This window comes from Anarhichas minor, unplaced genomic scaffold, assembly GCF_050575085.1.
Source record: "Anarhichas minor isolate MPS153535 unplaced genomic scaffold, ASM5057508v1 ptg000052l, whole genome shotgun sequence".
Lineage (NCBI taxonomy): Eukaryota > Metazoa > Chordata > Actinopteri > Perciformes > Anarhichadidae > Anarhichas > Anarhichas minor.
Window position 1 is genome coordinate 2811840 of NW_027466498.1, and position 27023 is coordinate 2838862.

The 27023-nt window shown below is 40.2% G+C and overlaps 1 protein-coding gene across 1 annotated transcript in view; it reads right to left on the reverse strand.

The window, feature by feature from the left end:
* Positions 1 to 3033: 3033 nt before the first annotated feature.
* pipox (pipecolic acid oxidase) overlaps positions 3034 to 27023 on the reverse strand; it is a 30547-nt gene continuing 6557 nt past the window's right edge. The window contains exons 4-8 of the mRNA XM_076075469.1: positions 25474 to 25656; positions 22111 to 22263; positions 12736 to 12885; positions 8768 to 8843; positions 3034 to 3329 (exon numbers count right to left, since the gene is read on the reverse strand). Of these exons, the coding sequence (XP_075931584.1) occupies positions 3199 to 3329; positions 8768 to 8843; positions 12736 to 12885; positions 22111 to 22263; positions 25474 to 25656 (693 nt within the window). The 3' untranslated portion in view covers positions 3034 to 3198. The remainder of the gene's footprint in view (positions 3330 to 8767; positions 8844 to 12735; positions 12886 to 22110; positions 22264 to 25473; positions 25657 to 27023) is intronic.

Genomic DNA, 27023 nt, shown 5'->3' on the forward strand with positions numbered 1-27023 from the left:
CAAGGCTTTGTGGGATTTTACAAGCTAGACAATGTTTCAGATAGGTGTTCCAGTTGGCCCTGCTTGATAATTATTGGTGGTTGAATATTTGCATTTGCATGTTTAATGTACTTCTAATGGCTATAATGGCTCTTTGCTATCAGAGCAAATGGCTCGCTGATCTCTGCCGTTTCGCTGCATAATTTTTCCATTCCCACTGATGGCCGTGGTTGGCATCCATTGTAATAGGCCGTCTGATTAGTGATTAAAATGTTTACCGGTACATGGGGAAATGGATCCAGGCAATAGGCCACCTCTGAAGCCTAAGCACGCAGCTGGCTTCACAGAGACAAATGGCTCGAAGGCTGATGTCTTTTTAACCATGTACTTAGTTGGCAAAATGGGGAATGCTGGGTAGGCAGCTAGAGGGAAATTTACTGATGCATGAAATCATACAAGCCAATAAGATTATAGCTTTTTTCACTACCATTTATCACAGATGGGTGAATTTACAATTGCATAACAATGCTAGATTCTAGTTGGTGATGTTGGTTCTCTGGTCAAATCAAGGCAGTATGTGTGTATTCCTGGTTGCTTTGGAGGACTGGACTGACGTACAGCTGTGTAGACTGCTCTCTGGTGATAGGGTGACATCTTCACACCTGTGTTCATATGTTTCACCACTATTAAGGAAAGGCGTCCACCCCAGTAATTCAGCGAGTGTATATGAACACAAGAAACCAGCTTACTCTGAGAAATCATTTTAAGCAGGATATCATCGTTCATAACATTTTCATGCACTGAGAGGGAAGGCTCTGTGGAAATATTTAAACAGTGTGAAATTTACAAAGATTCAAAAGCTCAATTTTGGAAAGAGGCTTATTTAGAATCTAATAAGCCTCTACTTCTATAGTCCATCTTTAAATGTATTATTTTGAAGAAAAGTTCTCCCACACTACGCTCTGCACTGGCTGCTGCTGGCTACCTGTATCTGGTACAAGATACGTGCTGTGAATGGCTCAGGCCCATCCTACATCCAGGACATGGTCAAAACATACACCCCTGCTCGCTTACTACTCCATCACTACAAAGGGGCCCCTCTACCACTCAACAAAGTCTCAACTGTTTGCTGTCCTGGCTTCACAAAGGTGGAATGAGCGCCCCATAGCATCAGGACAGCAGAAAGTCATCTGTTCAGACACCATGGCCCATAAAATAAAACCAACAAAAATACCTTGTTTCTTACCGTCTCTAAGTAAAGCACTTGAAGTGGATCAGCATATTTGATGACGTTGATGTATTTGCATGATTCTTGCACTTTTTTGGGTCGTACACATGGTTGAATGGACTTCTTGTTTGTCACTTTGGAAAAGTCAATGTAATGTAATATGATCTCTCCTTCCATCCTGCTGGCCTGCCATCATAGTGATAATAAAGTCTTTGTCATGCATCCACGTTAAAGTTGATTAAAAACCCTGTTATGTGTAAATGTGTTTCTCCAGGAGAAATCTAGTTAAGGAAATCAGGTTTCTGTACCACTTACAGAAACCTAATTTCTCCTATATGATGCTTGAAGGAATAGTTTAACATTTTGGTAAATGCACTTATTTGCTCTCTTGCCCAGAGTTAGATGAAAAGATATCTACCATCTATCATGTCTGTATGGTAAATATGAAGACAGACTGGAACCAAGGACCTGAACAAATCGGGTTAGCGGTACCCAGTGTGAGCACGGACGATCCTAGCATCTGACTGATAAGCAAAAAGCATTATGATCATAATAAATGAATTCATCAATAAATGATTGTTGGAGACGCTGGTATGGGCAGGTCTGCTGTGCTGTGCTAGGCCCAATTACATTAGTAGTAGATAGAGTCCATGGAGGAAAAGGGATTCCTGTTAGCTGGTGATTCCATCAGTGGTGGAGGAGTCAGGCCAGGAAAGTTTGGGATCCGCTGTCAAAAGATGCAGTCCTGACTGTGCTGTGTTCCACTCTGTCCCAACAAATGCAAAACCACATGTCATTTTTGCATTTCTGTTTGTGTATGTGTAACAGAGTTAAAAATGTACTTTATTATTTCCTATTTTTGATTTGTAATATTTTAATTTTGTTTGTCATTTAACGATTCTGTTGAGTATGTGTGAATTCTATCTTTATGAGCTGTTTTTATTTAGCATTTTATTTTGTCAATGCTTCCTGCGGAAGCGGCGTCTCACCTCTTCTGTACCTCCAAAGCCCCCGTAGTCCCGACTTCCCCTCACAGTGGTGTTTCGTACTGATGAGGGTAAGTTGTGTGGAATAATGTCGTTGCACTGTTTTGTTGTTTTCTTCGGGAATGTAACTGTTTACGTTACGTACTTTAGTAACTGCTAAGGCGATGACATTATCAAGCTGTTACGAGCCGTTTTGACTGTGGAAAATATAAGTTTAGTGGCTGTTTCAGTTAGCCTTTTTGGCGCCATTTACTTTTACGTCAGGCTGCCCTGTCATATAACGTAACGACGCAGATACTTTGGCATTCCTTTGTGTGAATTCTGTTGTCTTGCATGTTTAGGAGCGGATGTATAAAGAGAGAGTGAGACCAGGAAGAAACTAATGTGGTTTATGTTGTCTTCTGCAGCGAATAAATGCTGGAAAACTATCCTCTGAGTCGTCTCCTTCAATGCCATTCCAAGCCTGTTACATATGGATTACACAAACAAGGCACTTTACAGTAATCAGTAACAAAATAAAAATGCTCGTTGGCAGATAAAAAAAACTATTGCTGCCTTATCCCCGTGCTTCCAGTCTCTATGCTAAACCAAGCTAAGCTAATCGCCTCCTGGCTGCAGCTTCACATTCAGAATATAGACACTAGAGTTTTCAATCCCATCATCTCACAGAAAGCAAATCAACCTGGTTCTTAAAATGTTGAACTAGTCCTTTAAGTAATCAGATTACTGCATAGAGCAGACTCTAACTCTGTCATGTAACTGCATGTGTATACACTGACTTTTATGATGCACGAGGGCTACACAGCTGATTACACCATGTGAAACTGGAAACACATTGACTACATCAAATAAAGCAGCAGCACACATCAAAAAAACATAAGCCTACATGATTGTGTGATTATGTTTAACAACATAGGGCTAAATTACCATGGCAATTTAAAATCATACTACTGCCACAATTAGATAAGACTTCTGGTGATCTGTTGATGCCCTGAGTATTCAGCTCTATAAAGCTGATTTGGTCTGATCCTGGAAGCGTCTGATTCGAAAAGGTGAAAGGTCATAGGAGGGCACTTCTCCCAGGATGAGTTCACACAGGAGCTTTCCAATGATTGGTCCAAACTTGAAGCCATGACCTGGAGAAGAGAAGTCATTACAGTGAGCAAAGTACATACGTGGATCATCAAACCCCGCCAGATGAATCAATGTCCTAATGTGAGTAAATCCATGCCCTGCACCTTGTAGTTACCCTATAAATAGCCTGCATCTGTGGACCTTTGTCTGAGTCAGACGATGGGTTTGAGCCCCACATGAGTGCATACATAAAAGAAGAGTAAAGCTGTTGCGATGCCTGTCACTGAGCATCTATTCACTTTAGTGAACCGGGACCAAATGCTAAATTAAGGGGGATTTGTTCTTTCTCTGCGTAATGGCTTCATGTGCTCAAGCCCAGGAGTGAGATGAGAGTGTGTGTATTTTCAAAATGCAGCAGTCTGATTGTCCTTGTTGCTAAGGTCTGGGAGGCAAATTGTGAATGTCAACAGGGCTTGAGGAATGCAGCACATTGCCATCTGACAAAGGTCTCGGAGCTCTTGTGGATTCTGCCTGGCTTTGAAGACATAAAAGCTTGGCTCCGACAGTTTGGCCACATGAATTTTCATCTCGCTAGAGAAAGAGAATGGAAAACCTCAATAGATGGCCAAGCCCACGGGGTGACTTTGTAGCTATGGCAACCCCCCAGTACTTGCTTTAAAGCACTTGTGTCGGGCTTTGATGACAAATGCATGTGTAGTGAAGGAGGGCGAGGAAGGCAACGCAGTTTTTTCAGTATGTGGGAGAATCCCTATGAACCTGTCCAATATGGCTCTGAGCATCTTTTCTAGAGAATGAGCACAAAGAGTACAGATAATAATTAACAGTGAGTAATAAACATAATGAGCAAAAAGGATCATAAATGTCTCCGGAGACATTGTAATCTAAATATAATGCAACACTGAAGTCACGGGAGAGTTATCCTAATTACCAGTTTCCGTCTTTAATGCGGATAATGTCATCATCCAAGTCATAATTACGACTGGAAAACGTGGAGCTTAATAGTATGGTGGTATCTTTGAAAAGAAAAAGGTAACAAACATGGATGTAGAACCTCAGGGATAGAAGTAATAACTCACATTTACTCTTGTTGCTGCAACGTTGTTGTTTTGTGAACAAGTATTTTCTAACTTCAGTAATTTTATATTTTCTTACGCAAGTACTTTTTATCTCAAGTATTTTAGCTGACTACTTTTTTGCTGAGTGGACTGGTTCTAGTGGGACAGAGAGGATAAGAGGACTGGTTCTAGTGGGACAGAGAGGATGAGTGGACTGGTTCTAGTGGGACAGAGAGGATGAGTGGACTGGTTCTAGTGGGACAGAGAGGATGAGTGGACTGGTTCTAGTGGGACAGAGAACATGAGTGGACTGGTTCTAGTGGGACAGAGAAGATGAGTGGACTGGTTCTTGTGGGACAGAGAACATGAGTGGACTGGTTCTAGTGGGACAGAGAGGATAAGAGGACTGGTTCTAGTGGGACAGAGAGGATGAGTGGACTGGTTCTAGTGGGACAGAGGATGAGTGGACTGGTTCTAGTGGGACAGAGAGGATGAGTGGACTGGTTCTAGTGGGACAGAGAACATGAGTGGACTGGTTCTAGTGGGACAGAGAAGATGAGTGGACTGGTTCTTGTGGGACAGAGAACATGAGTGGACTGGTTCTAGTGGGACAGAGAAGATGAGTGGACTGGTTCTTGTGGGACAGAGAACATGAGTGGACTGGTTCTAGTGGGACAGAGAGGATGAGTGGACTGGTTCTAGTGGGACAGAGAACATGAGTGGACTGGTTCTAGTGGGACAGAGAAGATGAGTGGACTGGTTCTTGTGGGACAGAGAACATGAGTGGACTGGTTATAGTGGGACAGAGAGGATAAGAGGACTGGTTCTAGTGGGACAGAGAGGATGAGTGGACTGGTTCTAGTGGGACAGAGAGGATGAGTGGACTGGTTCTAGTGGGACAGAGAACATGAGTGGACTGGTTCTAGTGGGACAGAGAGGATGAGTGGACTGGTTCTAGTGGGACAGAGAAGATGAGTGGACTGGTTCTAGTGGGACAGAGAACATGAGTGGACTGGTTCTAGTGGGACAGAGAGGATGAGTGGACTGGTTCTAGTGGGACAGAGAGGATGAGTTGACTGGTTCTTGTGGGACAGAGAAGATGAGTGGACTGGTTCTTGTGGGACAGAGAAGATGAGTGGACTGGTTCTAGTGGGACAGAGAACATGAGTGGACTGGTTCTAGTGGGACAGAGAGGATGAGTGGACTGGTTCTAGTGGGACAGAGAAGATGAGTGGACTGGTTCTAGTGGGACAGAGAACATGAGTGGACTGGTTCTAGTGGGACAGAGAGGATGAGTGGACTGGTTCTAGTGGGACAGAGAAGATGAGTGGACTGGTTCTTGTGGGACAGAGAAGATGAGTGGACTGGTTCTTGTGGGACAGAGAAGATGAGTGGACTGGTTCTAGTGGGACAGAGGATGAGTGGACTGGTTCTAGTGGGACAGAGAAGATGAGTGGACTGGTTCTAGTGGGACAGAGAAGACGAGTGGACTGGCTCTAGTGGGACAGAGAGTATGAGTGGACTGGTTCTAGTGGGACAGAGAAGCCGGCCAACCCTCTCTACCCAACGAGCCACGGCCACCCAAAATAAGTACATCAACTAAGGATGAACGTCACAAACGTACGGAAAACACAAGTCTCCTGGTTGAAAGTCCTGTTTGTTTGACCACTCACGGTGTGTGTTTTTTTGGTCTTATACTACGTCATCACACTCTAGGAGCTGTTTCTCTGAGAATCTCAAAATGACACTGTTTACACTGTAGTTACTTAAATCCCTGGTGTGTCTTATAAGACTCTAAAGGGTTTCTTGTTCGTCTGTATCAGACGCAGAGGTACGTGACAAAGAGTCGGTATTTGACGCCCTGGAAATTAAATTACAAATGTGAAATCCTCTTTTTTTCCTATATTCCATAAAAAGTACTGTAAACAAATACTGTTCCAGAAACAGCCTGACATTGCCATCTAACCCCGAGTTAGATGAGAGGATGATATCAGTTTCATCCCCGTGCAGTAACTACAGAGGTCAGGGACATTTTGGTCTAGCTTAGCAAAAACAAAAGGAGCAAAAACACTGCTAGCATGTCAAAACTAAAAAAAACAATATTTCTTTCAGTGAGTATATTGTACATGTTTGTCAGTTTATGACTCAACAAGGTTTAGAGCTCAAACCTGACAGCCCCACACAGGGGAACTTTGAGATGATGCATTCAGTCACTTGTAACTGCTTGTGAAATCTCAATGCATATTACATGACTGTTTGCAGACATGAATAAAAAAGAAAGGGTGCTTGGGTAAATAGGACAGTTTTGGAGTTGTCTCTGGTATTTGAGCAAAGTTAAGCCATTCATGTCCTGGGAATAGCTTTGTGCCGAACACATGACAGAACTGATATCTCATTTGAAGCTCCCAAAATCATGTAAACTGTATGTAAAAACCGAAGAGCATGATTAGAAGTAATGCAAAGAATGACAAATTCATGAAACTTTTTTCAAGTTGCACTATCATATCTTTTTTGACATTACGGCTCCCTTCAACATGCTAGAACACTGGCTCTCTCCTCTAGCCATTCATATACACATACGCACTGTTAAAAACCTACTGACAAAAATGACAACTTTTAATTGCCTTGGCCATGGCCCATGGTCGCCGAGGTACCAGTAACCTGATGTGTTCAGGTCCTATGCCCTGACCAATGGGCTGTCCTGACCCTTACTACTCAAGGTTAATGCCAAACCTCAACCAACCGTCTATTCCAAGAAATGCAGTGGGATTCATAATTACGTGAGTATGACATGACTCAGTTGTACAGATGGAATTAATGCTGTCCTGAATTCAAAGACAACAGGAAATAAACATGGAAATGCGGTAGTGTCTGTATTAGGGAGCAAACAGCATCTACAGCAAATTAAAAGGGGAGCGCTCTAGGAAACATGGTCTGAGCAAAATGTTTTAAAATATAATAATATAACGGTAACATTTTCAAATGAAGGCCTCTCTCTAATTCAAGCCTGTTTCAAATAAAAGTCTGGTTCTCTCTTTTACTAATCTGTCATTTCTGTTTTCTTCCTCCTGTCCAATAAGTCCTTCCTAGACCGTGATCCTCTGACCACAGACATATACCTCTGGAGCTTTTTATGTCTGAGCTTGAAACACACACCACAGCTCGTCACACGTTCCTCTGTGCTGCTCACTGAGCACTGGACCACTTGGCTCTGTGTTTCTTGGTTGAGGAGGAAACAAGTGATGCTGATTAATTTGGCTGCTGCAGTTTATGTGCTGGCACTTATCAGCACGCTTCTTTCTGCTCTTTGACTTGTTGAGCCGTTTGCATTGTTCATTTAGACATCGACTCCAACACAGAAGCTTTTTGTTGTTGTTGTTTTTAAGCATTTTAACTTTAATAAATGATTGTAGACAGAAGTGTGACATCCAATAGCCTACATGTGTCAATAATGTTTGGCCGATATGTTAACATTTTCCAATCAGCCATTAGCCCAACAACCAATGCTCGCCAATATATTTGCACATGCGGCCAACCCTGCGTATGCAGTCGTGGTTTCAGCTGAGAGATCAGCTAGAGGTAGAGCATCATGAAACACACTCAAACTCAACAGACACGAAATAAAACTCACCAACACCTTCTTGGTCAGCCTTTCCAACAACCACAAACTCTCACAACAATCTCAAACTGTTCCCCCACTGTCTCATACTCCGCAAATCAGCGATGGCCTAAATATTTGTACATTCACCTAACCCTAGTGTCAACAGTCCTTGTGTGTTCCATGATGCTTACACAAGCCCACTACTTCGGACCAGAGTTTGTGCTGACATTCATGGTGCCCAGATGATGAATTTCAATGACAAATCATTTGTCTTTGCTTTACAACCAAATGCCTAAACAAATAATGCCATTTCCACCAGTCTCCACTTTGTGTTTTGTGCTAATTTGCAAAAGCTACAATGATAATGTACTACACTATAATGGTGTACATGGTAAACGTGACCTGTTACACATCAGCATGGTAACACTGACATAGTGAGCATGTCAGCCTTTAATGCAAAGCACCACAATGCCCAAGTACAGCCTCACAGAGCTTTCAGCGTGGCTGTAGACTCTTATATGACTGTACAGCGTCCTAATAATTGCTCTAAATAAATTCTCACAGCTGGACGGCTGCTGGGTTCAGCTGTTACTAGGCTACAGATTACACTATTAGCTAGAGGAGTAAAGGAAGCTTAATTCCAATGCTGAGTTTGAAATGTCGACTTCCGCGATATATAAACTGTAGTTCTGTATTGTTTTCTGGCAAGTGGATACGTTAACAGTGGGATGATGCAGCCTAACACACTCATGGCTTGTCAAAGATGATCCCTTTCCATAGATTTTCTTTGATTTGGTTCACGATATGTTGTGTGGTGATGTACCTGAAAATCCTGCTGCAAACACAATGTTACTGTGGGAGGGGTGACGGTCCAGCACAAAATGCTGGTCAGGCGTCATCTGCAAAAACAACAAAACATGAAGAGTCAGATAAAATTGAAAGGGTTTGGAACCACAGGGATCTCACAGCCTCGACTAATGCTCTTGTTCGATAAAAGCAATGTAGCTTGTAAATATTTAGTCAAGAGCGATACAATATTCTTTTTCCTGCCTCTTAATTCCACCATATGGAGACATGAATAGCGAACTGACGGAGAATTGCAGATTTTCCTGAGAACCATTAGACAAGGACACACACATTCCCTCCCTCTCCATCAAAGTCAGAGCAGAAAATGTATTTAACTGGATAAAAGAATCGAGCGCAGAATACATAATGAACTCTGACAAAAGGGAAAATGTTACCATAACTGTAGAGACATGTAATTTAACTCTCTGTCCTCTATTAATAGTCCCTGGTAATGGAACAAAACACTTGCTGTTAAGTGAGAAACGAGCGTGACTGTCAGGATTTTCAGGGGCATTGGACAAGGTCACAGAAATTATGTTTTCCTACAGCTTCAGTATGTGATCGCGGTAAAAGCAGTTCGTTGTGTGTGTTGCTGGAGGGCAGAGCGGCTGCACAACCCCCACCCCCGCAACACACTGTATACTTCAGTGGCAGACCGTGCATTTTATACCTGTGCCTTCACTGCTGTCCTGCAGCTGAAACACAGCTACGGTTATTATTTGTTTTGTGTAAAAATGAAGTTCAACACCTATAAATACATTAACTGCAGAGTGCAGATACATGAATACGCCGAGAGTGTGTCTCCTCTCTGCTCTGACTGCAGCTGGGACTGCTGCGTGAGGCTGCTGTGAGAGTAACCGCCTGTGAGTGCTTTGTGGCGGCTCACGGCAGCACCCGCTGCTCGTTCACGACAGTGCAGAACGTACGTGCTTTCACGTCAGAGTCAAAACACCAGAAAAGTCTCCAACAACACCAGAACAAGTCGATAGATTTGTCACTAGTAGCTTTTGACAAAAAAATGAGGGTTTGGAAAGTCGCCAGATTTAGAGAGAAAGTCGCCAAGTTGGCAACACTGGCACCGGCTAAATATGTCCCCAGAGCAACATTGGACGTAACAATAGTTCCTATCACATATTAAACCAAACAAAAATGCATCTTCATAAAAACAAGTTGTACAATTAATAAAAGCATATTAAAGCTACTGCAGATGTAAAAACAAACGCATTTAACTTACCAAAGCTGCTGTTCACTATTTAAAGACAAAGTCCATCCTCCTTTCTTTGTTAATAAAGAGTTTAATCTCACGGTTGTTCAGTACATCCGTGCGTTTTAGTTCCAGTAAGAAGTGCTTCTCGATTCATGGACGCCAGTGAAGACAGTTGAGCCTCCCCAGTTGTATTTCTTGAATACGTTTTAATGCGTTTGAGGGCTGAAAATGTCCGCTCGACAGAGGCAGCAGATATTGGGATTGTCACCGCCCAACATGTCACTCTAGCCCACTGACCAATCACGTATGGCTGCCAGCTAGCAGGCTCTGACACGTCAAAGAATATGCCCAACATGTCAAACTAAAGATCTGATTGGTTGAACACTATGACAATCAACAATATCGTCCCCATTCACTTAAACTGCACATGGATTCACTTGTGAGTCTGCAGGCCTCGGGCCTCTCTTCTTACCTAGAGACACAGAGGTGAGATCTGATTGGATAAAAGCTCTACTTAAAACAAGCTGCACTGGAAGCAGAGCAACCGAGGAAGACAGTAGCTGTGCAATGAGAAAATAAGATAATGGGAAAAATATTTTTATAAATTATAATACATGTAGTGCATTTAAGAAAAATGATTAAATTATAAAATAGATATAGCCACCACTGGTGTACATATCACTTGAGTCAGGAAACTTGTCAGAATACGCATATTTGATTGGCTGAGCTGCATCATGTGATGTGATTTACAACACATTGGTCGGTGTGTTTCCTGCACCGCTGAACAAGTGCCGTAAATGCTAGAAAAGCTGCGCCGGTTAAAATAGAAGCGCTCCGTCAAAATGTAATAATTCTCAATTATCTATCGGTTTTAGGTCCTGGGTCCGGATACAACGGCGTCTGGGTCCGCCAATTAGTGACCCCTGCCCTAGATGCTCCCCGGGTGCTTTACAGCAGCCCACTGCTGCTAAAATGATTTCCTTCATCCTAAAATATGTATGCTTTATGCAAATGCTTAGGATGGGTTAAATGCAGAGGTCAAATTGAATGTTTGTACCTGTATGTATATGAAAATTGAAATACGGTTGAAGAACACACGCACGCACACGCACATATACACACACAAAAGTAGTTACAGCCATACACTTCATATTAACAGTTTAACTGCCGAATATGGAAGCCCATAGAGGACTTTATTAAAATGATAATGTAAACTTGAAGATGAAAATGGCAATAGCATTGTAAATTTCCACATATATGTGTTATTTGAGTAAATATTTTAATGAAAATGCAATAGATTGATGAATTAATATAATTAAGTAATACAGAGAACAATATTCAAATGTTGATTCAAATTTGAAAATTAAAATGCAATATAAACAATGTAACTTGATTTCCATTCATGAAAGCATGGCCATGGCTTTGTAGCGTCCCACTAAGTCGATGTAACATAGTCGGTAGAATTGCACACACTTGTCACTGACAAGTGTAGTGAGTGGTGGAGTGGGCACATGTATTAATATGAAATATGATGTGTATAATGGTGTTTCTACATTCGTTTATGGCTACCTGTGGGGGTGCGCCCAGCTAGTGAGATTTATAAAACAGAATCAGGCATATGTGCAGCTTTATAAATCTCGCAAAAGAATGCACATGCATATTTCTGTCTTTGTGCGTACAAAAGGTTAGAAGTTGTGAAACTAATATTTTATGCACCTGGCCATGCTGGGCTGTTTTGACACGTGTTGCACATGTCTGGAAAGTGATGGAGCTAAAAGGAAAGAGAGTTCTGGTACTAAAAAATGGAATATTGTTGAAGAGCTCAACAGAAAGAGCATTGATTGAAATATAAAGGCCTCTTATAGTACTGTATGTTAATCCACTGATATTACTCTAATCAGTCACCAAGAGCCAGAATCTTATTTCATGTTTCACAGTATTATTTATACTTGCATACTAAAGCTGTTCTAGATAGTGCTGTTACTAATTTATTACTGAAACTGTAAGTGTATTACTATTAAAACGTTTAGAATCAATACCTTTTATGTCAATATTTGTTTTATTTAATGTAATTCCTAAGTCTTAAACTACAGAAATGCTGACGGTTATCATGGGATGTCTTTAAAGACTAACTGCTCACTTAAACATGTTTTTAAAGCTATAAACTAAAAGATGTGACTGTACTGTGATTAAACACATCAATGCCAGTCTTAATATTGACAGTTCTTACCAAATACATAGAAATCCCACAAACCCTCGACTTCAATATCTAAAATGGCTGCTGTGCGCATCAACAGTAAAAAGCTGTAGTAATAGGATTTCTATTATCACTTCTGTCATTATAATATCATTATATTAGTCATACATACAGTACTTTCCAACTCCTATCAGTGAAAATGTTGCTACCCTGGATGAACGCCTAAAATACCGGCATAATAATAACCCCATTTGTAGTGCTGGAACGCAGTCAACTCGGGTGTGAAGTCATTCCCAGCTCCTAATTCTGCATTAGGCACCGACCTTGGGGTGAAGTTACACTTTAATTAACAAAATAGAAGCATTTGAAGTGTAAATATTACCTAAGGACTTTTAATTAATGTATCATTAAATAAGTCTTACCAGTTTGTTGAATCTTTTGATGTTCTCTGATGACCCATAGAAGTCATTAAACTGCTGGACCTTCTGAGGCTAAAATCTCAATACTTTGATGTACTGTGATGTGGAGTGTGTAAACTGACCGTGTACATGCAGCTCTCCACCACAGCAGGTTCAGGGACCAGGCCAGGAAAACAGCGGGCAATGATGCGCTGGAGGATGTCAATATCAGACCTGTCTGTCTGCTTGTCTCTCTCGTCTGGGTCTGTCTCACCTCCAATATGGTAGCATATCTGCACACAGAATAACATCATCAATATTATTTCTATATGAAACGCTAAAAGCTCGGTAGCCCTGCCTACTTAGATGAATAGCAGCAGCAGCAGGCCAACGTTGTTGATAATATAACACCATCCAACCCTGACGGTGTTCTGTAAGGTGTATATTTTGGTGTTTATTGAATTTCTATAATTTCATGTTTTTGCATGCTTACTTGCATAAATACAGCATTTATTAATTTAGTATTCAGTCATCAAGGGTCTTTGTGTAATTTCTACCACCACCATTTGAATCACAACAACGTCAGAGAGACTCAGCCTGGCACTCCTTAAGCACATTGTCCACTGTTCAAAAGAGCAGGTGCACCATGAGCTCTTCAGCAGCCCCTGTCAAGGATTATCATATCATGCAGGGAAGCAAAGCACAATTTAAAAGCTGATGTAAAGATGCCAATGAGTAATAATAATAATAATACATTTTACTTGTATTGCACTTTAAAAAAGGTACCCAAAGAAACAATAAAAGCAATTACAATACAAACAAAAAAGATGTCATAACATTAAGGAACAACACAAAAACAAACATAACTAACATCAGAGGTTAAAAGAAGATTTAAATGGATGAGTTTTAAGTGCAGTTTTGAAAGTGGCAAGTGACGGGGAATGTCTGAGATGCTGGGGGAGAGAGTTCCAGAGGGAGGGGGCAGCAATGGAGAAGGCCTTCATTGACCCCTGTGTAATGACAGGAAGCAAAGAAGGCCATCTTTTGGTCTCTACACTGAGGGTGGAGAGCAAAGCTACTCGATATCCGTTTCTTTATCACCAACACATTCTCACTACCAACTCATCAAATACCGACACTCGGTCAGTGGCATTAAGCTTCAAACTATGACGCTCTAGGTTCCCCTCTAGAATCAGTTTAGGACATACCATGGACAGTGTGTCACTTTCCATTGTCTGCTCCTTGTTATGTGCATATTGTCTTTTCAAAATAAACTTCCGTATTCATGGGAAGTTTACGTTTAGGCAACAAAACTATTTAGTCAGGTTTAGGAAAAGATTGTGGTTGACGTTAACAACTCACGAGACAACTGAGTGACTAACGACTCAGGTGACTAACCATGCTAACGAGTAACGGGACTAACGACTCAGGTGACTAACCATGCTAACGAGTAACGGGACTAACGACTCACGTGACTAACAATACTAAAGAGTAACAACTAACAACGTTGACTTTTAGTTTCACACATGACATACAGCGGCCTCCTGGGTGGCAGTTTGTTTGACCCATCCATCCTCCCCTCCCACCCGCCCTACACTAAATCTATCACTCTTTATATTAAACCAGTTGCTCTGACTGTTCAATAATGACAGGGGTGAGTTAGTTGAAAGCCCGGTGTGTCTCATTCAGACACTAAAGGGTGTGTTGATATCAGGCACTGAGGGGCGCTGACCGAGCTGTGGCATTTCACGAGTTGTACTGACAACAGGAAGGTTGTGAATACTCTGAAATTCAGGAGTTCATGAGTTGTTAAACTACTGTATAATGAAATAAACATTCAAAAAATTAATAGGGAAGTGTTTTAATATGAGAACTAAATCTAAGTGATTAACGTTTCTCATGCCGTTTGTATCAGTCTTATTAAATGGTAAACCTCTATTTTATGATAATCTAAGAACCAAACAAGTCAAATTTCAGAAGTCAACCTATTGGAATACAGAGTGACAAAGGTGAATATCATATCTCCTTTTGGTCCGCTAGGGCAGTGTTTTTCAACCTTTTCTGAGCCGCGGCACATTTTTTAAATTAAAAAGATCCCGCGGCACACCAACAACCAAAAATGTTACAAAATGACACCTTTTAGCATAATACAGCATATATGCAGGGGTGTCAAACTCAATCCCAGGGAGGGACAAAATAAGAAATTGGGACGACGTTGAGGGCCAAATAGAGTCACCATGTAATAAACAGGATAGAAGGGATATTGGACAAAGTGCAAAAAGAATACATGTTTAGGTAGGCTACATTATTTTATGCATATGTGCCAGAGCCAGATGTTTGGCATCTTTTCTTGGCTGCCAGTTCATTAATATCTGGGGTTAGGTTCTGTGGAAACCCTCACGATGGAGTGAAGGTGTGCATCAGTGAGACAACTCCTGTGTGGGTTTTTGTTCATCTTCATCACAGAGAACAGCTGCTCACACAGGTATGTGCTTCCAAACATGCAGAGCGTTTGAGCAGCATGTAGGCGGAGTTAAGGCATCGTTTCGGGGTGAAGCTTGGAAACTGTGCAGCGCCCTCAGAGTCATACTTTGCCTTGAGTGTCATTACACTGGAGGTCTATCAGCTCCACAGGTGCTCTTTCCACATCAACTGCAAACGGATTGCTGAGCAGTTCAAATTTAAATTTCTGAGCTGCAAAGTCGGCAAATCGCCGAGTGAACTCCGTGCCAAGTGCTATGAAGGTATATTTGTGTCTTTATTACGCAAACAAAAAAAATTGTTTTAAAAGCTAATTTCTCGCACTGCAATCAAAAATCAAGTTTGTAAGTGAAAATATATAAACTGAGAATAATTTATTTGTTAGTTTTGCTTATGAAACTAGAATTTTTGGTTAAAAAAAACAAAAACCTTTGTTTAAAAAAAAATTAAATCTTTGGTTAAAAAACAAAATCTTTGGTGGAAAAAAAAGCTTTGGTTTCAAAACGAAAAGCTTTGGTTTCAAAACGAAAAGCTGAGTTGAGTTTGGATGTAGTGGGCGGGGCATACGCTTCTGAAAGGGCCAGGAGTTTCTATTGGTCGGTTTGACTTGGCGCTCGGTATCTGCATCCATTAAACACGGATGGGAGGTTATGGTGACATGGAAGTAAATTGACATTATACTGCTCTGTTTTGTCAAAATTATTTTAAATGTAGCAGCACTTCACTTTGTTTTCATGTTGTGTCTCTTTTTTTAAAGAACGACATGGAGGGCTGCTGTGTTGACATGAAGCTCCGCTTTCTCGGTCGGAGAAAACTAAGCTCATAGGATTTATTTTAAATTGTGTCATACATGCGCAGCTAACCTTAGCTAACATAGCCATGCCTCAGGCAAAGTGCATGTAACGTTAGCCCACTGTGGGCTAACGTTACATGCACTTTGCCTGAGGTTATAGCTCCCTTACCGGGAGCTATAAGATCACATTTGTTAAAATCATTGGTTGAGTTACGTGACATTTGTAGCTGACAAGCTAGCTAACGTTAGCTGACAAGCTAGCTAACATTAGCGGCAGCTCGTCTGCCTGCATCCGACCGTAGTTAAGCCTTGTAAAGTAACTTTTTCTGCCTTCACTTTCAAACTTCAGAGGTTGAATCATATCTTACTGAGATTGTGATGATTTTACAGATAATTTATACTTCATATTATGTCCTTAAACGGACCAACAGGAGCTCAGGTTGTGAACCTGAAATATCACTTTAAGTCCGGTAACGTTACAAACGAGATTAATTACAAGGATAAACTGAATTTGAGTATTTTCCACCTTTTGTTTTGTGGTGTGAAATAAAACTAACTCTACATTTTGTTTTGTTTTAGGGAGCCAGGAGCAAACGGCTCAGTTCATCAAGCTGAGGGGGAAGAACGACGGCCTCTTCACCAGGGACAAACATTCAGCAACTGTAGTTTGGAATTAAGACATTAGTCCATTTGTAATATCTCCATTTGACCATCCTATACTTAAGGTTACAGTTACATTAGCTCTACTCCTATATAAAGCCTTTACTAATGGGACAACCAGTAGAGAGGACAATACACTTCTGATGTGTTATTGTTGCTGTCACACAGATGACATTTGTGACTGTCACCTTTTTCTTTCTTTTATTTAAATTGAAATAAGATATCCATGTAAATGATTTCTATATGAATTTGTGTATATTCTGCTGTGTAAAATTTGTCAATCTTCTAAGTTTGCATCCATGTGTTAACATTATTGATAAATGTTTCTCTTTTCATCATTTTCTCAATGTGATTTTGACAATTTTGGCAGTCACCCTCCCCTGGGTGACTGCCTTGCAAGCAAAAAAAGCGACAATTTATAGAAAAAATATGAAATAAGTGTTACTGCAAGTTAATAAACACGTTTGCTGATATTTGTTTTGCTGCTGTTGTTTTTGTTAACTGTCCTCTGCCTTAGGATTGCAAGTATCCAGGCTCTTTTCTCTAATAGAAAGATTGAGAAATAAATAAATATATATGTATATATACATGTATATATATGTGTGAATGAAATAAGTTATTGATATACATTTTATTTATAAGAATATAAATGATTGGAAATTAGTTTTAACATATCAACTGATTGAATTATTAACTGATTATTATTATTAATTTAAAACTACATTAAGAAAAAGAACTATGAATGAATTATTGAATATATGATTGAAAAACAGATTAAAACTAAAACCTTTACAGTTTATATATATATATATATATATATATATATATATATATATATATATATATACACATATACAGTGGGTACGGAAAGTATTCAGACCCCTTTAAATTTTTCACTCTTTGTTTCATTGCAGCCATTTGCTAAAATCAAAAAAGTTCATTTTATTTCTCATAAACACTCACACCCCATCTTGACAGAAAAAACAGAAATGTAGAAATACAACACAAACTAATTACAATATTCTTCTCTGCATCATTGCGTGCATTTTGTCAAACTATGTTAAATGGTCCAAACATTGGACATACAGTAGCTCTGGTGACTGTGTGAATAATGTGACGTGGCATCACCATCTGTCCACTCCTCTCTTCTATGCATGTGGTCTGCTATTAGGCTGTGAGCTCCTGCTGGCCCGCCATAATGCCCAAAATAGAGATGTGCCATCAGATGACTTCAAACCCAGCACAACTCCCACAACTAATCTGATGCTGAGGTGAGACAAATTACATTTTACAGTTGACTTTGCAGCATTGTTTTTATTTAAAAGTTGACTGCAATTGTACCACCGTGGTTCTCAAAAGCAACATTCCAGCCAAAAGAGGCAGAAAAGCTTCTCTGTATTTACAGATCGGTGTGAGGGTCATCTATTGGTGAGCGGGGTTAAATAAATGAATACATTATCAGTAACTGTACAAAATCTGTTATTGAGTTTTTGTTCCAATTAACAATATAAGGCTGCTTCCACATTTTTCATTTGTAGTTCTTTTACCTTTCATTATTTTATTATGTTGAACCTTTAATGTTTTAGAGGTCAGGTTCTCCATACGATATTCAGAGCGTTAATACAGCAGCAAACAACTATTATCAGCATCTTTAAAGTGGAATTTTGCAGGTGGGGGAACCAAACCACACTTGCACATCTCGTGGAACATATGCTTCCATTTCATTAAATGAATCACCACAGTTAGAGAACCAGAGGGGGGGCCAGGCTTAATATTAGAGGGCACTGCCCCCCACCTCCCCCCTAGAACCACCATTACTCTCACACATTTTTTTACACTTCAAGTCTATTTTTGTCACGTTTAGTGAAGTGTAATCTGTCGAGACAGCTGTTTAAATAACACACACTGCTATTCATATGTTTTGAACTCATTAACCGTATCTACATTCATTGATCAATGCTACCAGTCTGTCTGTGAGCTCACCTGTCTCACTGCTGGCAGTTTACCCTATAGTGGGAAGGCAAATAAAATCAATGAATAAATACATGTTACTGTTGAGTTCTTGATTTTTTTGTTTACAGAAGACGGACTATGTGTGAATGGCTCGCGCATCACTTCCATCTCACTTCCAAAGTGGATTCCAGTAAGCTCCACCGGCGCAGTGGTGCAGCAGGGAAATAACCGTGGGGTGACGTTACTTTCTGATTTGTTCAGTGAGTATCGCTATGCATGGCAGATGGATTCTCGCGATTTTGATAGATCAAGCAAAAATCGCGGGATCACATATCACACAAAAACCCATCTCATCAGGCTTCATGTAATTAGTTTGTGTCTGGAAAGCCAATCAGCATCCTGTGCAGCTAGGGGCGTGTGTTAGGTGTGTGAGGCGTCACGGAGAGGTGACTGTTTGTTCTAAACAACAATGGCGGCTCCTGAAGAGGTTAGCGTAAATGCTACAACAACATCAGTTCTATCAGAACTAGAGAGTATTTCTATATTTAAAAAGAGTAACAACAACACTGAAGGATTTTCTCGATGGAAGGTGCCAGATCGTTCTGGCCCACTTTAAATTTTGACAGTGTGGCTTCTACTGCCCGAAGACGTCGCAATATATATACACGCCAATGTTACCGGTAGTGTCGTCCAGGTTCAATTGAGATATCGCTTCACTCTTTTCTGCATTTTAGATTCATACTCTTGGAGGTTGAATCTTGTATTCGTGATAGACAGTCCACAAATGGCTCCCGTCATTTCTGTATTGGAGATATACATCTTTGTTTGAGATATATACCTTTGAGAATTACATTTCTGTATTTGTGATGTGTAACCAGGTAGAGAATTTGAGCCCCTAATATCTTTATTTTAGGATTATTTTTCTATTTTGTGATGTAACCCAGCAGATAATTTAAGTCTTTAATGTCATTTTAATTTAACCTTATTTCTGTTGTTAAACAAAGTGTCAATCACAGCAGTTTTACCCAGATACGCTTCTCATTGGTTATTTCGGGGAATGCAGACTCCCGATTGGGGAAAGGAAAATAAGTCCCACCCTACCAGAAAGACGTTAGACGTTACAGAGTAACAGAATGCGCACTGTTTCATAAAGTAGTTCAGCCGTTACAAGTGATAACTGTTTAAACGGTCAGAGACACAGCGCTTTGTGAGACTGCACTCATGCAACGTGAGAGGTGATTCAGAGACCTTTGTGCCACGAGTTTACAACTTTTGGCAGCGTCTTGGCTAGGTTTTTGATGTTCCCTGGATACCTTTGATACTGGATATGGAACTCTTCCTGATGAGGAAGATGGCAAGCCACCACTGAACTGATCATCTCCTTACCTCGAGGAGTAGGATCAAGATTTTCTTTGTTGCTGAGGAGAAAACAAGCGTTTCTTCGTTTCTCATCATCAGTGCACCATTGTGGTAGGATTAAGAAAGCAACACATCTTACTACTTTGACTTATTCTTTTGACTTTGGAACTGAAACTGACTGTTGAATATTTGAACTGACTGAATAAGGAAACAAGGAAGGAGCTTGAACGCGAAAGGAACAAACTGAAGGAACACTGCATTTCAGAGACACTTTTACACATTCCAATGGAGATGTGCTGAGTTATCTGATTGAGAAGAGCATTGTAAATGTTGTACAAGATGTCAATTTTATCTTCACAAGGTTCAATATAATCTTTTAAATCAAACCATTCTGTGGCTCCAGTTCTTTGTGTGTCTATTATTGGCTATAAACCTCTCCTTATGAACCTAGGTCCTGGTCCAACAAATAATTTGAGTATACCTGCAGATACTAAGAGGGTTACATGATGGAAAGACTTGAACTTAACGTTGCTTAAAATGAACCTCATTCTGAGCTTGTAAAGATGTAAAGATAAAGTTACTCCAAGGGGCTTTCATTTTGAAAGGGTGGGGCTGGGTGGGCGAGAGGAGACACAATCATAATGTTTGGCATACATATACAGAGCGTTTTTTCCCAAAAATCCCGAAAAACGGAGCAACATTTCTCCATTCACTTGAATGGGGTTTCGGCATGTAGGTTTAGAAGTGTGCTTTAAGAAATTATAATAGAAGTGTTTAGGAATTCATAATTAGTCATAATTATAGGAGTGTTTTAGAATTTATAGTTAGAAGTGTTTCTTAGTAGAATTAGTAGCACCTATTACAGGTGGAGAATAATATGATAGCAAGTACTTGGAGTTTACCATCTATGCTTAGTTTTAAGTCCGTTGGATTGCATAGACACTTTACTGCGAACAGCACAACATTTCCAAGCTTTTTGGCCAAAAATGGTGTATAAGGAGTAAAAATGATGGGACCTGGAGCAATTTGTTTGGAAGAAATCACAAAATACTTTCCTGCTCTGCTCCACTCTGACAGTTATGTCCTCACTCTAGCTCTGAATATTCCGTGCAAAAAAAAAAAAAAAATCTCTCTAGAAAATAGATAGCACACGATTCCCGATCAGGCTGCATGTTTTGATGTATTTTTTGCGCAGTTTTACTGCCTTTGTGCTACAAAGCCACACTGAATAATGAAGTAAAATGATCAACTAGAAAAACAAACTGATGGAATCACATTAAAATATAAATGATCAGGAATACTATTTTTGACATATATTACAGTGGCGTTCGTGTTCGTTGAGTTGTAGATCCACTCGGGTCTCAGCTTGTAAGTGTCTCGTCGTGCTATGGAGTCGTTTTGCTGCCTTGGTTAGCCACCTCGGGTTATCGTAGTGTAGTTCCAAACAGCTCCAAACACTCAGTTGCAAATGAAACGCATTCCCAGCCATAAAATGTGCAACGCTTCTCCGACGCTGTCAGCCAGAAATACCGTTCGTACAAATCCTTTTCCATGCTGGGTCAGGGCTGCTAGCTGTGGGGTTGGCCGACCCTTTGATACGATGTCCAGTTTTTCTGGAAATGTCCTTGAGAAATCCGTTTCTCCTCCTTCAGCCATTGAGTGTTAAAACAACAAAGCTAGGTAAAAATAATAATAATCTACACCAAGCAAACCGCTAGAAATGTCATGTCAATGTCATAACTTCTTACATATCTTTCAACTTGAACTCTTACTACTAATACTAACTTCGGATAGCTGCTTCAGCGTTACAACAGTCACGCTAGCCCACTGACCAGTCACGCCGCACGTTATTGCTGAGCCAGCTGAACGTTATTGCTGACGTAGTTGTAGGCTACCTAGAATACCCTAGAATTTATTCAATCTGCAAAGGCTATCCAGCAGGCCTCGGGCCTCTCTTCTTACCTAGAGACACAGAGGTGAAATCTGATTGGATGAAAGCTCTACTTAAAACAAGCTGCACTGGAAGCAGAGCAACTGAGGAAGACAGTAGCTGTGCAATGAGAAAATAAGATAATGGGGAAAAAAATTGGAATATGTGCATTTGTGAAAAATTATTAAATAATAAAATAGCTATAACTTTGTGATTCTGTTTAGGCCAGCAGAGAAGGCTTTGCTGGCCCTGACGGCCCACCACTGCATTATTACCATGGATATTGAGGGCTCTGTACAGAATCAAGGGTCTTCTTCTTGAGGGTTCAGTTCTGTGACATACCTTCATTAGGCCCGGGTACTCATTGGACGGGAGGCCGTAGATGTGATATTTGGTTTCCTCGCTCTCAGTCAGCAAGAAGCAGGGAAAGCGCTGCTTCACGTCATATGTTCCTGGAACCTTCTCTTTCCAGTAGCACACGTTGATCTTCACCACCTATAGTAGTGAAACCAGGAAAACCATTAGTGCCAGCCAAGTCCAAGAGATCTGGCTGTCCCTTAAGACCTAGTGATAGACCATAGTGTATACTGCGCATTAGTTTTGATGCACAAAACTCCTTGATTGAAATTCATAGGGTTTCTCAAGTACCAACAGCATACTACTCCAACACATCCTCCAAACAAAAATAATAAATATAGGCTCTTACTGCAACTGACAACAATAGTTGGATTGAATAGAAATATACTTTATTCATCCCCAAGGGGAATTTGTCTGTCGCAGCAGCAAACAAGGTTACACAATAAAATAAAAATATTAAGTGTGGAAAATGCACAAAATATACAATATAATAAAATAACAGAGCAGGACCTATTCAATTTAAGAAAATAAAGTAAATAAAAATGCACAGTATATACACACTAAATAGAATCGTATTAAATTAACTAAGTAGGAAAAAAATAAACAAAACAGTAGTGCACAAGATCACCAACAACAGTGTAGCAGTGTTATTAAACACAAGACTATAGTCTTGTGTTTGATTTGGCCAGAGGTGATATATTATAGAGTCTAATGGCAGTGGGCAGAAATGTTTTCCTGTATCGGTCCTTGTGACAGCGGAGCTGAATCAGACAATGTGTGGATGTCAATATGTTTGCTGTAAAGATACCTTTTGTTCAAACTGTCCATTAAAAGACCCAACGAGGTTTTATAGTGCTAATGACAGCACAGTGCATGGACCATAGATAGCCATTAGATCACATTGGATGCAAATATGATCATAAGTTTCCCAGAGGAGAGATCATTACCATCAGACATTGTCCTTATTAAATTATTATTGAATGTTCACACTAAATGTCATGGTAATCTTGGTATTGTGTGTTACCTCAGATATGATAGATAGATTTTTATTAATTATATATTTATTGTACAACTCAATACTACACTTGTTCTCTGCATGAAGCCATACACTTTAATGAATACACACTGGCACAGAAATAGCAGCTTGTAATAAAACCTCCATAGCACCTACTCAATCCCCCTCATCACTTTTTTCTGTCTCGTAGAAGTGCAATTACCAAAGAAACTCTGCGGTGGTGAAGGGAGAATTGGGATTTAATGAAATGTACACATGGTTGTACAAATGACGTCCATCTGAGGGTGGCAATAATAAGGACACATTGTTCAGGAGCTTTCAATGTAATGAACTAACCGGCCGTGCACTCATTCCCAGGGACCATAAAAATTCAGGCAGAAGTGCTCCGGCGAGTCAACGAGCTCAGAGCCTGTGCTTATTCTACCAGTTCACTCAGGCATGGCATTCCCCAGCCCCCCCCCAGCCTGAATAATGCAATTCCAATATCAACTCCAATTCTCCACTCTAACAGTTGTCTGCTTGTTTTCCCATCACCTTCTCTTTTCAGCCCATGTGGCATATTGCGAGATGGAAAAGACTGCATTGCTGACTGAGGCCTCTGAGCTGTTTAAATATGGAGGAGTAATACTTTTGTTTCTGTGGCAAATTCAGGTGGGCATTTAAATATGTTTGGGCTTCACCATGTGGTTGGAACAGGAGTTGGTAGTTGGGCCTACATGGTCCAACAGTCTGATTTGGGTTAAAATCACACCAAGCCCCACCAGACGTTAAGTCTCACCTACGTGTCATTTATGGTCCAAACTAAACACCGAAGTCTCATTGGACGAGGGCCAAAGGCACCACAGGGGGCTCCCTATGGTGTCACTGACACTATAAAAATCCACGATAGAGAAACATTTCCTGTATTTTACTGTGGCGGTGAGGATCTGGTTTAACTAACCCCCCCCCCCCGCACACACACACACACACACACACATAGGTTTTGCTGCTCATCAGAGCTCAGACACACGTGGCCCCGCCGCCATTTTGTAGTCTTGCGTGCCATGTTCACCTACGAGACTACACCCACCAATTTTGTAGTCCTATATATCTTCCGCCATGTTTGTAGTCTACACTACCCCTTTGATGATATAGGAACATTGTAAGCCCCCCCCCACCCCAAATGGGTTGTACCTTCTTTGTTCAGAATTAATTGCATTATAATATATAAACTCTATAAAATATTTGTTTTTCTTTCTAAAATAAGAATATATCACTTCAGTTTTCCATTTCAGTTTATTGTTCAGTTTGTTTTACTGAAAAAAATAGCGTATATAGTGCCCGATCTTTACAACTTGTTTGCAATTGTATTTGTTATAATTTTATTTTATATTGTTTTACCGGTGTGTGTGTGTTGTGTGTGTGTGCGGGTTGGTGATGAAGCCGCGCCCCCCCTGTAGTTCCACTGTGCCCCCCCTAGGGGGCGTGTCCCCCAGTTTGAGAACCACTGTCATAGCCCGTGCTCAAACTCAAACCTTGACTGTTCACTCCCAATGTGGAATAGTACTTTGACTATGGACATTGTGAGTAAACACCAACTTTGAGACTTCATTTATAGTTTGGTTATTGGTCCCCGTTCTCAGGGTGGTGCCCCGCTATTATTAATATTTGTTAATAATCTCCTTTATTTTAATAATCCTATTTATGTCAATAATTTAGTTTTTATACTTGCTGATAACCAACACGTTCCTGCCAGATCCCAACAAAGAGTAGGCAGGGCAAGATTCCAGCGGTGAAAAGAGAAGGAAACTGGATGAGAGATGGACAACTTCAAGTCGATAGCATACAGAGTCTGATGTGAAATGTGTAAAACTACTGTTCATTTAGGGTTGTTAATCAGTTTCACTGATTCTGTGTCATTTATTGCAGTTATACAGGGATCTTTCATTTGATGAAATGATGCCTCATTATTGGAGGTTTCATTTTATTACCCTGTGTTTCATCCTTTATTGTGGAGCACTTTGTAAAGTGTGCAAAAAAATAAATAATTTTTCATCATTATTAGGATATTACTGCCAAAAATGGTGTGAAGATTAACAGAGAATCCAGAAACCGAGAAATGCGTTGATGTTTAGGATTACATCCACCATGTTATAGTTTTGATATGCAGTAAAACAACCACATAGTGAAGTGCATGCTTAAGTGCTGCCAATGACACCAAGGTTTTGGTATCATTGTTTATGTTATCTTCTTGAATGTCTTGAATCCTCTTGAAATTCACACCCGAGTACAATATTGATATATACAAAGCTATACAAACATTATTTCACGTGGGACACCATGGAATTGATTACCTTGAGTGGCAACTGTAAGCCAGTGTGGGCCAGCAGTCTATTAGCCCAGGGTCCAGCGGTGATCACCACACTCTTGGCTCGATACACACCAGCAGAGGTTGACACTGTCACAACAGGGCCAGGTTTGATGTCAGTTACCTTCTCATTGTCTCTAATGACCCCACCCAACTTCTCAAACTGCCCCTGGGAAAAGAGAACACCACAACATGTGTTACTGAAAATCCTTCACTGAAAATGTTAATAATTTGTTCAGTTGAAAGAGAGATGATATTAGTTACTGTGAATGTATTTTAACAAAGTCACACTGGTCGGGGAAATGTAGTCTACACAGATGTAATTGCAATGCATTTAATGTTTCATAAAAAAAGTGTAATTTTTTATATATATTAGTGCTGGGCAAGTTATCGCGTTAATTTCACGTGAACGCATTCATTAATTAACGCCGACAATTATTTGAACGCATTTTTTTCATTTAAAGACAAGAGACAATACATAGACATAACAACAAGAGGATGACAAGAACAGTGGGATAAAAGCCAGCAAACATCCTATAGTCAGGTGTGAGTGTGTGTGTGTGTGTGTGTGTGTGTGTGTGTGTGTGTACATCCTTGAGCCTTTTGAGATGAAAAAAATAAAAATAAATAATTAAAAAAACAAAAAAAACAGGTAAGTATTTTTAATTTATTATTATTGTAACAGACTGTCTCATGTTTATCGTTTTGTATTGGAGATGTGATGTCCCTTCAGGGTTGCCGTAGAGAAAAGGTGACTTCCGCTTCTGGTCGAGGGGGGGGGGGGGGGGGGGCAGAAATAAAGAGAGAAGCTGCACCAAAAAGAAAGCAAAAACAAGCTGCAGAAAGAAAGTCCCTGGAGACTACTGGACATCGCTGCGGAAAGTCAGCAGACACTCAGATCTCCGTGGTCAACTCAGCAGACACTTACATGTTAGTGCACCTATATGCTGAAATTCACGGTAAACGCATTTAAACGCCACAGATCGGGAGCGAGCGAAGGACTTTGAAAGTTAATGGAAAGATTAACGTGAGACAACATCCGGTTTCTTCAGACGAACATCCGGTTTTCAGAATAAGATGCCAACAAAGTATGAATTATATTCACATCAAGTATAAAACATGCTACCTTCATCTCGTGAACCAAATGTTATTGCACTTTTGTTCATATAGCAGTACTTTTAAAATAAAAGTGCGCAATACACTACTTTTGAATTCATTATTGAACTTTGCCATAACAATGCGATTAATCGCAAAAAATCCATGCGATTAAATATTTTAATCGTTGCCCAGCACCAATATATATATATATATATATACACAGTTGTGTGAAAAAGTGTTTGCCCCCTTCCTGATTTCTTATTTTTTTGCATGTTTGTCACACATAAATGTTTCAGATCATCAAACAAATTTAAATATTAGACAAAGATAACACAAGTAAACACAAAATGCAGTTTTTAAATGAAGGTTTTTATTATTAAGGGGAAAAAAAATCCAAACCTACATGGCCCTGTGTGAAAAAGTGATTGCCCTCAGTGA